We start from the raw sequence: 15,302 nt of genomic DNA, 5'->3' as shown, positions 1-15,302 counted from the left end.
GAGATTGGAACTGTATTAATTGCCCATAGACAGACATAACTCTGAAAAATTACAAGATTTGATATCAATGTGTAAGCACATTACAGGCATAGACATGTAGTAAAATAGTATGCCATAACAGATAAGAAGGCAGCAACATCTAAAGACTAACGTGCCACAAAAAGACATCTTCAAAAGCCAGTGTTAGAGTAAGTCACCTTCAGCGCTCCATACCTGCACCCTCTCTTCCGCTATTCACAAGCCCTGCTGTAAACACCATTACCAGGCACATTTACTAGCTCCACTGGTAGCACCTCCAGAACAGGAGCATGCTCTCTACTAGGAAATTTGATGTTTCTCAGCATCTCAGCATGCTGTATGCATGGATTTCATCCTCAAAAACTGGCAGTGTATAACTACTGACCATTTCTAAGATGCACTTGTAGGGAGACACTACCAAATTTTCATCACTAAACTGGTTGTCCTTACAGAACCTGTGCATAGTCAATCAGAGCCAGAACCCTTCCATTCATCAGTCTCACATCAATCTCTTTTGGCCAATCTAACACCACTTTCTACCATGCAATTGCAAGAAAGTGATATCTGATGTCTCCAATCTTTCTTGCCTACTCCATTATCAAGGTGGAGGGATATTGCTTCCAAACAAACCCTAACCTCCATATTCACCACAGCATCTTTCAACTTTTGCTTGAAGTGATACATATTGGACCCTATAGACCTCATGCTGCTGTAATCACAGAACCTATTTGCATCTAAAATAATCTTCACAATATTGAGAAAACTCTTTGAAGAGGAACTGAAAATCTTTCTTAGACAATTTTCAGAGAGCCTTTTAATGACAAAGTGGGTCCATGCCACAGCCCATACTTGCCATAAATTCTATCCCACGATACATTGCTAAAACAAGAAATAACCAGAAAGAAATGATTCCCAAACACCAGAAGGCAGTATCACTGATTGACACACTTTAAATAACTGCTCTCAACACCTTCTGGTACCAGGCCAATAAATGAGCACTGCTACACATATATGCTAGAGAGCATGTCATTATTATAATAAAATAAGCCTGACAACGAATTTCATGTTTCTCCTTGTAATAATAATGTTATTTCTTCAAGGAGTTGATCTAAAACAATATACAGATAACTCGTATCTGTAGTGTTCCCTTTCTAACTAGTTTGTATTATGCTGTCCTGTTTATGTATTTTCTTTCTTCAAAACGCTTGAAGGGAGAAGATATAATATAATTGAAGGGCATATTTATATAGCAAATAAATAACAATAATAATCGGCTGAAAACCTTTAAACTTAATCACCTAAATCTGATCAAATTCTCAAATGAAATAATATTTTGCAAATTATATACACAAAAGATTAAATCAGATTAGAAGCACAAGCTCAATGTAGATATGTGCTGGAAACAAATATAAATGTCTGGAGCAATTACAATCATTAAGTACAAAGGGTTTGAAACCCTTAGCTCAAATCAATGCACCATCAAAATGCTACAGCTGAAACTGTTATGCAGCAACAGCAATAAATACAACTATGAACACACTTATCAAACTCCCCAAACTTCTCACAACTGCTACTATAAATCAGATTTGCAATACTCACTGCTGAAGATTGAGATAATTACTCCCAATAAACTCCAATGTGACTTGAGTAGTGAAGCCACTCCAAATCCTCTAGATTGTATCTCTCAACAAGGTGGAAAATGTCGCCTGTAAGGGTTTCCATCCTCAGAAACCAACAAGAAGAAGCACAAACTCCTTCAAGAACCAAAACAGAAGCAATAATAATATTCAACCAAGCATGCTGAAAAAGAGCTCTTCAATCTCTTTTATAACATTTTCAAGAGAATTCACTCATTCACCCTTCTGATGTGGGATAAACAAATTTATTTTTTTGCCTCTCCCTATTTTTTTGGGGAATTTGTTTTTCCTCTATTTCTTGTGATTGCTTTTTTCCTTTTATTTTGTTGTGATTCTATTTTCCCACAATTATCAACGTGTTAAATAAAGGACTTAAAACATTCTTTTACTAAACTATAGTCCTGCATTAATAAAGTAAAATTTTTATATTGAACTTTTAAAATTAACTTTGTTTATACGAAAATTAATCATAGCAATGATAAAATCTCTTTTGTTGATATTATTATTGACATATCATCATTGAAGGTCCTGACCATGGCCAAATGACTTGTATAAATATAATGGCCAAAATTACATCCAAACAACTCAGATCAACCTACAACTGAAACTACCTAGGCCAATCGGCCTCAAAGTCTCTTAAATGTCTTGGTTAGCATATGAGACCGTAGAGAATTAGGCTAAGGGCAAACTCATACAATTTGTGCTAAAGAGGGGACATTACAATCTACCCTTTCCAGAGGTTGTTTGTTCTCAAGAAATGCCATTGCAATCCAAAATCAACTGCTTGATCCATACTTAAACCAATAATGATCCCAAGGTCCCAGTCAACCTAGGTAAACTACAACACCGTCTACTATGGATGCTGTCTTGAAAGGTGCCTAAACCAAAGGGAATCTCCAACAAGAAAGCAAATCAAGCACTGCATAAACTCAATCATCTCCTTTGGAAAATGCTCCTCAAAAGGACAAAATTGAAAACTTATAGGAGTGAATTTCGGAATGTTGGCATAGGCTATCACATTCTTATCAATTGTTGGGTGGCTAATCAAAGTGATCTCAAGGTTTCAAATGAAACTTAGAACATAACCACCATGCTGACACCGAACTACTTGAATCATAACCGATAAACCATCATACTCAAGCTGCACTCTTTTCTTCTGTAACCCCGTAAAGAGAATATCCTCAAAACCCAAACTGAAATTTTGGGAGAGCTGAAATCATTCCTATGAAATATAAGTTGCCAAGGAAGCTCAAAAAAGATCATGTCAACAAATTCATTGCCAATTGTGATCCTGAGTAGCAGAAAAAATACCTTGCTAATAATTCCAAGCATCACTCCTCATGATATTCTTGAAAATGAAGATCAATCATTGTCTTGACTTTGCAAACAATGCCTCTGTCATTGCCAACTGAAATCATGTCGCCAACACTTAATCTCCAAGTGTTAAGGGAAAAAACTTGAGTATGGGTGTACGGTGGCAAGGAATCCTAGCAAATGGTGGAGATGGAATAGTCCGTGTAGTGGGCAATCCAAGGTTGTACAGTAAATAGTGTGTCATATGATGAGACAGAAGGGGGATGTCATCCGATCAGTTGTACAATGTCCATGAAGCAATTGTGTGGCTGTATGGAGGCAGACAATGTCGTACGATGGTGTAGGGATGTGTATGGGCTGTGTTAGATGCTGTATGGTGAACTGAAAGGGAGGCGTATGTCGTACGATGTAGGTAATGGGGAGAGTAGGAAGGTGCTACTTTGCATAATGGATGGATGCACTCACCAAGGCAAGTAAAGGGGGCTAGTGTGAGACCAATGATGCTGAACAGATATGAATCAACTAAGCTACCAAACATCCACAAAATACTTGCCAAACATAGATAGGTACACCAAATGCAAAGATACATGCAATTTGTCATTGAAACATAGAAATACATATTCACAAACAAAGTTGGTGCCCAAATTTGCCAGATACAAGCAAAGTAAGCAGAATAGGGTAGGCTAGAATCCTATCGAAACTGCACAGGCCAAATAGAGAAGATCTTTCACTTCTGAAATGGCGTACAAAGCAAAACTCCAATTGGAATATGCAGTATCATAAATTTAACTCAAGACACGTACTGACAACAATCCAACACGGTAGACATATTTACCCTATTGGAGGAAAATTCTGTAGGAGAAACAAAGTGCTGACACATGACACTACGTACTCCTACGAATAAATTAAAATAGAAATGGGCCTCGAGATATACTAAATTGATCGGTCCCACATACAAGTTTTAATATTTTATTTATTTTGTGTTGGGGATATCACACTCTCACATTGAGCATGTTGATGTTCACCTTTTTGCGATCATTGTGTATGGATATATGTTGTGATGCTCGCTGTCCAAAGGCCTACATTGTATCTATGGATTGGAAATTGTTTACCATACAGGGTAAACGGTTTATTAATCCATTCAAACAATAGCCAAGAACATGTAACACATAAATATTTGCTTTTTTATTCGCGTGTATGCAGAAGATACTACAATATTCGATATGCTTCATTACCATGATCAGTACAAAATCCATTCTGGATGGTGTACATATACCTTTTCGAAGGGGTGACTCAATCGTCACGCGCCCATTCGGATACTATTCTACCCATCGGCCACAATATAGATTTTACTGACAACATCATCCCCCCCAAAAGAAAAGTCATCTCCGGACGACAACACAAGAAAACTCAAAAAAACAACTAATTACATTAATGCATAGATACTAATTTGAAGGATGTGTCCCTGAATGCGTAGACTGACTTCGTTGCAGTTGATACACTTGTTTCGTACGAACCTCTAAATCAGTTCTGATTTGGGAATTTTCTTCCACTACCTCCTTCAGCATCATCGTGACCTCTTGGCATTCAGCTTCTTTCTGGTCATGTGCTGTCTTTGCTGATTCCTTCTCCTGTAGTGCTGCTGCAAGCTATTGTTTTGCCTCCAGCTTTCCTCGTGCCACCTCCTCGAGTTGTGCTAATAATGCTGTTTGCTCTGTTTCCCATGCAATCTGCTAGGTGGCAAGTCGGTTGGCCATCTCCTCTTGAGCCTTTTCTGCGGCCTCCCAAGCTTCTTGCCCAGCCTCTACCCGATGTCTCTTTGTGAGCACCAACTCTGTCAGGAGCTTGCTTTTCTCTGTGATGTCAGTGAGGCACGAATGAATATCCTTATCCTTTTCCTCTGCTACTGGTGTAGGACCCTCAATTCGTATCCTCCTTTCTGCTTTCTCCTATGCTGTTGTACTCTAATCTCCTACTTCTGGCACTGAAGGGATCTCGACAACCTCACTGTTCGACCATATCACCTCTAATTGTAGGTCCTCTCTCATGGGAGACTGGATGGAAGGGCCTCTGGCGATTGGGGGAAGTAGTCGCCGTCTCAGATACTCACTTGCCCGACTCGATGAGCTAATCTGTGCGGCTATCAAAGGTACGACTGTTGCGGCTACTTCTTCTTAGCTGCTTAGCTTCTCTTGGGTTCTCATACGACCCTTCTACACCCCTTCATCTGTACGGACTAATTTTTTTCCTGTCTCCTACTTGACAATGCTTGCACGATTGCTTCTGATATGCACACAAAAATGCCGTACAATACAGTTTCAAGTCTTCAACTAACACCCCTTGGTTGTAGTATAGTGGTGAGTATTCCCGTTTGTCACACGGGTGACCTGGGTTCGATCCTCGGCAATGGCACCATATGTTTACTGTACAGGGTAAACGGTTTATTAATGCATTCAAACAATAGACAAGAACATGTAACATAGAAATATTCCCTTTATTATTCGCATGTATGCAGAAGATACTACAATATTCGATATGCTTCATTACCATGATCATTACAAAATCCATTCTGGATGGTGTACATATACCTTTCCGTAGGGGTGACTCAACCGTCACATGCCCATTCGGATACTATTCTACCCATCGGCCACAATATAGATTTTATCGACAACAGAAATGAATGGCACAACCTCTGATCTGATATGAATGCTGCGATCTCTGATATATGTATGCCACGATTTTACCTTAGTTACTAGATTCGCCTGGAAAAGGCCGGATCCGGGCTCGGGTCCGATTCGGATCCAGATCCGCGCGTGGATCCTCGAGGATCCGGGCCCGCGGATCCTTACGGATCCACAGGCAGGATTACGAATCCTGCCCGGATCCTCGAGGATCCACGCGCGGATCCGCGTGAATCCGCGGCAATGACAGGAGGAGTATGCAAAAACGTGGGCCCATTATCATTTTTTAATGTTTTTTTTTTTCCCTAAAGGCCCTAAACCCTAAAAACGACCCTCTAAATCACAATGCAAGTTCATTTGCTCTCTATTTTGCTCTCTATTTTGCTCTCTCATTTTGCTCTCTCATACTTGCTAGTTTGAAGTGAAGTGCTTGGATTCGAAGGAGATCGGTTGTGGAGCTTCAAATACCTTGCAAGAAGTGTTTAAGGTATGCATTTCAACCATATTCTTGAATTCTTTCATAGATTATTGATTTATTTTTAGTTTTCCAAATTTTCAAGTTTTTGTGCAAGTGTGAAGCATGGTTTTCTTTCACTTTTTCTAGATTGCAAGAATAGAACAATGAGTAGTCAAGGCTCAGTGGGTGGGGGTGGGGCTGCATCACCAAGCTTCAAAATTGATAAGGGGTCTCCTTTATGGAGACACACAACAAGAGTTGCACAATGTCCTGGGGGTGGGGCATACATATGGAAATGTAATTTTTGCAACATACAACATAGAAGCTCCTATTCCCGAGTGAAACTACATTTTTTGGGCCCTGCGGGTGAAGGAATTCACATGTGTCAAGGTAGTGATAAGAAGGGATTACCAGCTGCACAAATAGCAGCATTAGCAAAAGAGCAAGATGATGCTGATAGAGCAGTTGCAAAAGCAAAACGTGGTGCTTCCCAAAAAACAAATATACCAACACCATCATTTGATCAAACAAACACAAGAACACATCCTTTTTTGCCTATGCCAACTACAAATGATGAAGATGAAGACCCATCTCCACTCACCCGCAAGAGAGGCCCACTAGATAGGGCATTCCAAATTGAAAAGAGAGACATTGCTGATCACAAAATTGGACGTTGTTTAATTGCAAATGGTGTTTCATTTAATTTTGCTAGATCACCTTATTTTAGGGAGATGGTGGAAACAATAAATGATGCACCCCATGGTTACAAACCTCCTGGTTATGAGAAGTTGCGCACTACCATATTACATGATGAGAGGAAAAATGTAGAGGCTCAACTTCAACCAATAAGAGATTTTTGGATTCAATCGGGTGTGTCTATTATTTCGGATGGTTGGAAAGATTGTAGAAACCGTCCATTGATCAATGTTATTGCTGTATGCCCTAAGGGGGCAATGTTCTTGAAGGCAGTTGATTGTGAAGGGCAAGTGAAAGATGTAGAATTTATTTCACGCATTCTCATTGATGCCATAGAGTCAGTGGGTCCTGATAATGTTGTTCAAGTGGTCACGGACAATGCAAAAGTTTGCAAGGCTGCAGGGATAATTGTAGAGTCTAGATATGATCATATCTTTTGGACACCATGCACCGTCCACTCTCTCAATTTAGTGATGAAAGCAATTGGCACCGAAATAGATTGGGTGAAAAGGATATATGAGGAAGCTGAAGAGATTCAAATGTTTGTGACAAATCACCACATGTCACAAGCAATTTTTAGGAGTTTCTCGGACTTGGAGTTATTGAAGGTAAATTTTTATATTTAATATATAATTGAATATTATTGGATTCCACAATTATTAATTTTTGTTGTTGTTTACATTAACATGTTTTAATTTTTAAATGTTTTACTAACTTGAGTTTAACATGTTCTTAGGTTGCTGAAACCCGCTTTGCCTCTCACACAATCGTCTTGAGACGACTTGTGAAGGTAAAAGAAGCATTGAAGCATATGGTCATTAGCCCCCAATGGGGCATTTGGAAGAATTCCAATACAGCAAGGGCTTTAAATGTGAGAAGAATGATACTAGATGAGGATTGGTGGGGTCTTGTGAGTTATGTGTTGGAAATCACCGATCCAATAATGGCAATGCTTAGCTTCGCAGATAGTGATGAGCCATGCCTTGGGGATATTTATGATTCCATGGATAGTATGCTGGAAAAAATTAAAATGGTAAGTTTTACGCTCTTTTACAACAATTTTTTATTTGAGAGATATCTAGATTCTAAAGTTTAAATTGACATATTCACTAATTATAATTATTATTCATATTTCATATCTTAGGTCATACAGAGGAGGGAGAATGATCTTGAGGACACCCTTTACAAGAAGGTGGAAAAAATTGTTCATCATCGATGGAACAAGATGACCACACCTTTGCACCTCCTTGCATATGCTCTATCCCCGAGGTACTGTAGTTCTTATCAAATGTTTGTGCTTATTTTATCCAATGTTTGTGCTATTGATATTTGATAGTGTTCAATTGTCTTTTGTTATCCCCAGGTACTATAGTGCAGATGTACTTCGCCTTCCAGGTAGAGTGCCACCATTTAGAGATGCAGAGGTTGCAGATGGGTATAAGAGGGCACTAGCTAAGATATTCCAAGATCCAGAGATTGGGGCAATTGTGAGGAGTGAATTTGCTGCTTTCAACTCAGGTGAGGATTTCGACCCTATTGCCATAGCAGACCAAACTAGGATGGGTGCCATCAAATGGTGGTACCTTCATGGGCAAGCCTTCACGTACCTCCAACCTCTTGCCATAAAGGTCCTATCCCAAGTAAGTTTGTAAAATTAAGCTTAAGGTTAACATTCTCAATTCCTTGAATTTATTATTTAATTTATTTATCTTGATTGTTGTATTGATAATTTTTAATTTCTCTTTAGGTTGCCAGCTCTTCTGCCGCTGAGCGGAATTGGAGTACTTACTCCTTTATCCACTCAATCAAACGCAACCGGTTGGCTCCAAAAAAATCAGAAGACCTTGTGTTCATTCACAACAATTTGCGCTTGTTGTCACGGAAGGATCCTAAGTACAAGAAGGGGCCCGAAAAGCTTTGGGATGTAGCACCCGAGACTCCTGATTTAGATATGACCATCCGAGATCTTGCTAGATCCACTTTGATTGATGTGGATGATGAGGAGGAGGATTATGAGTTAACAATCCCCTCTACTACTAGTGGTTTGGGTTCCTCTACTAATACAGATGCAGCACTTGCAGCTCACCAGTACCCCTCTGATGCGGATTTTCTTGAAAATCCATTTGATGATTAAATAAAAAACTTTAGTGTTGACTCTTGACTCTTTTATGAGTAAATCATGTTATAAACTTTAAGTTTAATGATCTATATTTTGAATGTTACAAGCTTTCACTTTCAGTAATTCAATGTGAATGTGTTGATTTTCTTTATAATCGTGAAAATAGATTAATTATCAATGTCATTGATCAAGTATACTAGATTCATACTATGAAATGATTTAGTTTTAGAATTATGTATATTTCTCTTTTTTTTAGTATATATATATATATATATATATATATATATATATATATATATATATATATATATGCACGAATCCTCCACGAATCATAATTGGGAAAAAAATAAATCCCGAATCCACGGATTCGATTCACGTGCCCGAATTGGATTCATGTCACGAATCGGCAACTAAGGATTTTACAATTGCTGGTGTAAGGACACCATTGTGATGCTGGTATCCCTCTGCTGTTACCAATGATATGAAGTGTCGCAAATGATATGTTGTTGCTGGTGGCAAGTCACTTTCTTCAAGATGTATGTTGCTGATGATAATATTGTGGCAAAGTAAACTTCTCCTATTTGCTGCTCCAGAGATTGTTGCTGATCAAAATATATTGATGGTATATTGCTTGTTATCTCCAAGTATATCGCTGGTGCTCCAAAGATAGTTGCTGATCCTGCAATGAAGTAATCACTGGTATAAAAGAAAACCTACAGATCACAAGACAAAGAATTATGAAATGTTGACAATGCCTGGTAATCTGTCAATTCAATTTGGTCTCAACGAGACTTCACCGAATTGAGATTGATAGTATACTATGGAGAATATCTCATTTCTGAAACTGCACTCTTCCAATGAATTCCAATAAGGATTTACAGAGATATATAAGCACAAAGTTGATCGATGTTGAATAAGCTCTCCCAAAGTTCACATGTGTGATGTCCATGGTAAATCAAACAATCTAGTTAGCTAGCTTAGATTGGTGTCAAAGAGACTAATTTGTAATAGGTCCACACTAGGAAGGGTAGCGCACAAGTGCACTACCCAAGTTGGACCCCCCTGCAAGGCTAAATAGCTCACAAGGGACCATATGAGCTAATAGAAAAACTTGTGAATGTGTCTGGGGTAAGGAGGGGACATGATGCCTTGCATGATCAAATCTATTGTGTGCAAGCTAGCAATCATCCTTTGGCACTTGATCAACCACCTTAGAAAAAAACTAGCTCCCCTTCAAAATGTCAAAATGAGAGAGGAAAGAGTGAAGAGAGAAAAATCTTCTTTGTGTTTGGCGAAATGATGCTTTTAGGGGCATTTTAGGGTTTGTATGCAAATGGTAAATAAATGTTTTTAATTTGGTTTTGGGCACTTTTTGACTTTGCGTATGTCCCATACAGCTCAAGTTCCCTATAGGGTCATGCTTACGTACCCATAGGGAACCCAAGGTGTTGAGGGCACATTGTATTTTATCCTTGGGTGAACCTTGACTGAGATGAACGGGGTGCTGGTGTGGGACAACTTAATGGTGTACCTTGCAACTTAACAATTTCTTGCTGACTTGAACCAATTATGAGAGATTGTCTATGGGGGAGGGTAGATTGAACATTATTGTTGAAGTTTCACTTGTTAGCATCTTGAAAGCAATAGCTCTATAGTCTATACATTGAAAAGCCAGAATGTTTGAATTATCAGAATTTAATTATACATTAAAGTGACTATTAAAAATAATCTTCAGTGTGCTATACACAAATATTTGCATTTGTAGGGTTACTAAATTGAATTTGAGGATTCTAAATAGAATGACTTCAAATGTAGAGTGACCTCAAACATAAGGTTTATTCCTGCATATTTGCATGGCCTGTTTCTTTTGTTGTTGGGAATATTCATACTGTCTCATATGGTCGTCTCCTGCATATTATGTGTTACAGTTTTGACCGTTATAGATAATTTCTATTGATGTTTTCATTGATTATTTGGTCCTCCTGGGAGTACTCAATTTCATACTGTATTATATGGTCTCCTCCTGTACAGCCAGAATGTTTGAATTATCAGAATATAAATATACATAAAAGTGACTGTTAAAAAGTATCTTCAACATGCTATGCACAAATAGTTGCATTTGTAGGGGTACTAGATTGAATTTGAGGATTCTAAATAGAATGACTTCAAATGTTGAGTGACCTCAAAATTTAAGGTTTATTCCTGCATATGTGCATGGCCTATTCCTTTCGTTGTTGGGAGTATTCATACTGTATTATATGCTTGTCTTCTGCGTATTATGTGTTAACAGGTTTGAACTTAATGGATAATTTCTCTTTACTTTTTCATTGATTATTTGTGGGAGAAGTTGTTCCATTGTATTATTTCTCTATATGATGATGTAGATGATAATTTGGTCTCAGGTATACCTGGGTTGAATCTGCATATAAAGGAGGAAGATTTAGTAACTTCATCACTGGACGAGGTAAGTTATTTTTCCTTTTGTGCTCTGATGAATAACTTTAGCTTAAAAGTGAGTTATATTACAAATATTTTTTCATATGTTGTGAGAAACTATATCACTTTCAACTGACTGCTTGTCTGGCCTGTAAAATATATTGCATACAATATCTGACATAAATTCCCATGTAAAAATGATCCGAATCTGTTAACATGCTATGTTTAACTTTATATAGAAATGTTTTGAATTCAGTAGCATGCTATATTTCTACTTAATTTACCAATTCATAATTTTTAATAATAGATGTTTTTGATGTCCTATAGCAAATGTAGGAAGTTCTATTGTTTGACTCTTTAAGTTTACTATGTTCCAAATTATTAGCATTTCTTGCTGAAATTTTCAATATTATGTTTAGTGCAGGAAGAATTGAAAAGAAATAGAAGTAAAAAACGTGTATATGAGCTGCTTAGTAAAGCTGCTGGTTCTTCAGTTTGCCACCAAATTGCCAACTCTGAGTTTGATCTTCACTTTGTATTTTTTAGAAAACCAGAAATTTTTATACCGTCGGTTGATCAGAGAAAGGTGATGGGGGTCAGATTTGAGAAGACAATTTTGAAAGGTTTGTAACATTATATATATATATATATATATATATATAATGTGTTGGCTATCATATTTATTTTCAGTTTATTGGTCTTTGTTAAAATGCAATATTTATTTTATTTTGAATCATTTTTTCGTTACCATCATTTTGGGTTTGGTCTATGCGTGTATGTTGTATTATTGAAGTATTACATTTTTATATTCTTGTAGGTTTTCAATTTTGAATTATCACTTTGCAATCTAATGTGAAACAGGAAGCAAAGGCTCTACCAAGTGATATTGACCTTTTTGAATTCCAACCATAGACTTCACTTTCTATAACATTAATTAGTTGTAAAATTCTCAAAATTCTGTTTTTATCTGCAAAAGGTTTTAATTAATGGAATTTTGCAATGCATCTACAGAGGATGATTCAACTGGTCATCAATATGCAATGGGCACAGGAGAGTTTGAAGAAATTAAATGTGGGTGAGTATTCATCAATCTGAATATCTGTTCAAAGATGCTGTTGTAGTCTGGAATTTAAAAATAAAATAAAATAAAAAAGTGATTAATGAAGGGACTGATATTCAACAATATTACAAAGGAGATGAAAGTTCCTTGGATAGAGCTTGTATACAGAGTTTCTAAGACATAAACAAAGGTTGAAAGATTCTGCAAAGGAACTAACTGTGAAAAGGAAAGGTCTCAACTAAATGACTGTTATAGAAATATTACTTTAACACTCTCCCTTAGTGGTCATTCCACTAACTACCTTGCAGAAGACTTGGTGTAATCTGCTAATCGTTTGACCATGAATGCATAGAAGGTTAACTCCTCTTTTGAATGCTTTATGACATGACCCTGTTGCTGAGACCCTCCCTGGTTGGACTTCTGATCAGCCAACCACATTCTACAGAAATTCCTCATATGACTAAGAACAAGAACAAGCTGAGGGTGTTCCAACCTAATGCTGGGTTTGTAATGTACCCAATTTAGCAGGTTTCTGAAGTGTGGTTTTGTCAGCTCATCATCGCGACTCTCATGAGTTGAGTTTTGGATTTGGGGGTCTTTGTCGGGATATTGCTATTTTTGGACTTACTATTTTTAGTAAGCCACTCTCGGACTGTTACTATTTGGGGTGTGCGCAGGGTGATCGTCTAGTTTTGTTATTTGATCTCTCGATGAAATATTTTGGAAGTCATATTTATTTGGAGGATTGTGGTTTAATGATTATGTATGATGCACTTTATTATCATTGTGTTTTATAATATTGAGTGTTATGACTTTATATTATAAAAGTCGCTTTAAGTGAAAAGTGTGAGCGTGAAGCTAAGTGGCTCAACTTTGTATTATAAATATGACTTTTTGGAGAAGGAGAGATCATCTTGATTACATATTTTATCTCTTGATTATCTGGTGAGGGTTTTTTTTGAAGTTCTGATAACTGTTCTGAAGGTTGGTTCTGTGCATTGCTGCTGTTGTATAGCAATTTGACAAATTCTCCTACTGTTGTTTGTTGTCTCTTGGAGATTGTTTATTGGTTCTATACTGAAAGTGAGAAGTAAAGTCGTATTACTTTCATTCTGGTGTCTACAAGCTGGGAGATGAGCTTGGAAGTAGAGAAGGGGCCAAGTTTCATTTGAAGGTTGCGTCCAGGAATAATAATTGCTTCCAATATAATTTCCTGAGCCGCACTTATTGTTTTGAAGAATTGGACGACAGTTACAATCAATCGGCAACTTGCTCTTGGCCGCGTGAGAAATTCAGAAGTTGCATTTCGTTTTGTAGTTTAATTTGGGGTGCGTAATCATTGTGAAGGAGTTGGGTTTGCAACCATACCATATGTGTCACCATTGAAGGGTCATTAGCATATGTGGTGACTTGGTGAAGCCTGCTCACTACTTTTGGCATAGTATTGAATCTCGTGTGAACATTAGTCTTTGGACGTGCTTCCATCTTCAAGCTCATGCCATTATATTTTAAAACTAGGTTCATTTAATATTGTACTTTCTTGGTTTTGTGCAAACAATAATATAAATCATTGCATATTTCAATACGAATTCTGTTGAATATAATATTTTCCAGAAGCAATTTTTTATCCAAATCCACAGTCATAGGAATTGGAAAACATTATAAAAACAAGGGAAAACCGAGTTTACATTTCATAATCACAATAGAGATTAGTTAGGCTCTTTACAGTGGTATTAGAGCGGTTTCCTGCCAGCTTGCAGGAATTGGGCTCAGTTCAGTTTTGAAGTGGATATTGTCGATTGCACATTTTGAGACATGGATGGTGATCAAAGATTTGTGCTAGGCATGCACTATAACCGACAGGAACCTAATTCCCCTCCCAGAGAAGGAGAGCTGGAGATTCAATATGGTACGGTGGGTAGCTCAAGTGGTTCTGGTGGCATTGGACATTGGGTCCTAGATGCTGAGGTTGATAGAGATGCCCTGCAGGCATTTAGGAATATCGCAGGTGGGCAACAATAGATGACAGGTGTTCTCCAACAGCTTTATAACACTTTGTAACAGTTAGCTTTGCCTTGGGATCGAGGTAGAGAGAGCTCGAGATATTTCCGTTGGTTCCCATAGGTCATGTGCGGATGTGGGGCCCAGGGTTGATGATAGGCATAGGATTGAGGATCATGTCAGGATGGATGATAGGGTGGACAGGACAGGTTATATTGGTGCACAAGACAGGCCACAAAGACCTACTTTCTGAGGCTAGAACTAGTTGCAGTTAGCACTACTTCTGACACCGCCCCATTTGTTGACGATGTACTGACTCATTTTCTTGAGTGGGATGCTCTCCTTAAGGCATTGAAGGATAACTTGAGTTTTGACAGATATCTGGCACAAAAGCGTGAGCATTCCAGGGGTAGGCCTGCGACTGACAAACAACAACCTAGATACACTAATCTTCAGCAGGCAGCTGGTAAAATGACATTGTCTCATTTTGATGTGAGTGGTAGAGTGGCTGCTAGAGCTTGGGTCTACAAGCTCGACACCTACCTCCCTTTGCGTCCTATCATTGAGGACGCCATCAGGTTTGCTGTGCTACACCTTGATGGAGTTGTGCATGATTGGTGGTACCATGGTTTAGTATCTCTTTATCATGACTTGAGGAAGTTGTGTTTTTACTACAGGGGTCCCTATGATGTTGACCATGATTGTCTTATGAAGGCGAAGGGCAAAAATAGGATGATGGAGTGGTTCAAAGATGATGACGGTAGTGCTGAGTTTCAGGAGCAGTCTGGGGATTATGATTAGGATCAACATAGGAGTGATGATGTTGAGGATGAGGTGGATGATTCCAACCTCAATGTAGCTTACTTATCCAGTGTGAGGAAGG

At 38.1% G+C, this 15,302-nt stretch overlaps 2 protein-coding genes across 5 annotated transcripts in view; both read left to right on the top strand.

Annotated features, from left to right (window-relative positions):
- Positions 1–15,302, top strand: part of LOC149551636 (Pyridine nucleotide-disulfide oxidoreductase family protein) — a 171,235-nt gene that overhangs the window by 91,818 nt on the left and 64,115 nt on the right. For all 4 annotated transcript variants that reach the window (XR_016352783.1, XM_089787141.1, XM_089787142.1 and 1 more), the window contains exons 8-10: positions 11,325–11,386; positions 11,783–11,981; positions 12,370–12,433. Coding sequence is in view for 3 of the 4 variants with exons in the window: in XM_089787141.1 (XP_089643267.1) it covers positions 11,325–11,386; positions 11,783–11,981; positions 12,370–12,433 (325 nt within the window). In the remaining variant the exon portion in view is untranslated. The remainder of the gene's footprint in view (positions 1–11,324; positions 11,387–11,782; positions 11,982–12,369; positions 12,434–15,302) is intronic.
- LOC149551637 (uncharacterized) lies at positions 6,233–9,028 on the top strand. Its single transcript, XM_089787140.1, has 5 exons — positions 6,233–7,411; positions 7,540–7,836; positions 7,948–8,072; positions 8,167–8,443; positions 8,551–9,028. Exons 1-5 carry the CDS (start codon positions 6,272–6,274, stop codon positions 8,935–8,937), a joined length of 2,226 nt encoding a protein of 741 aa, XP_089643266.1. The 5' UTR covers positions 6,233–6,271; the 3' UTR covers positions 8,938–9,028.

The sequence above is a fragment of the Cupressus sempervirens genome, chromosome 6 (genome assembly GCF_028749045.1).
Source record: "Cupressus sempervirens isolate cs-2001-9-10 chromosome 6, ASM2874904v1, whole genome shotgun sequence".
Classification (NCBI taxonomy): Eukaryota; Viridiplantae; Streptophyta; class Pinopsida; order Cupressales; family Cupressaceae; genus Cupressus; species Cupressus sempervirens.
The sequence above is the reverse complement of the archived record's forward strand: the minus strand, read 5'-3'. Positions and strand labels throughout refer to the sequence as shown.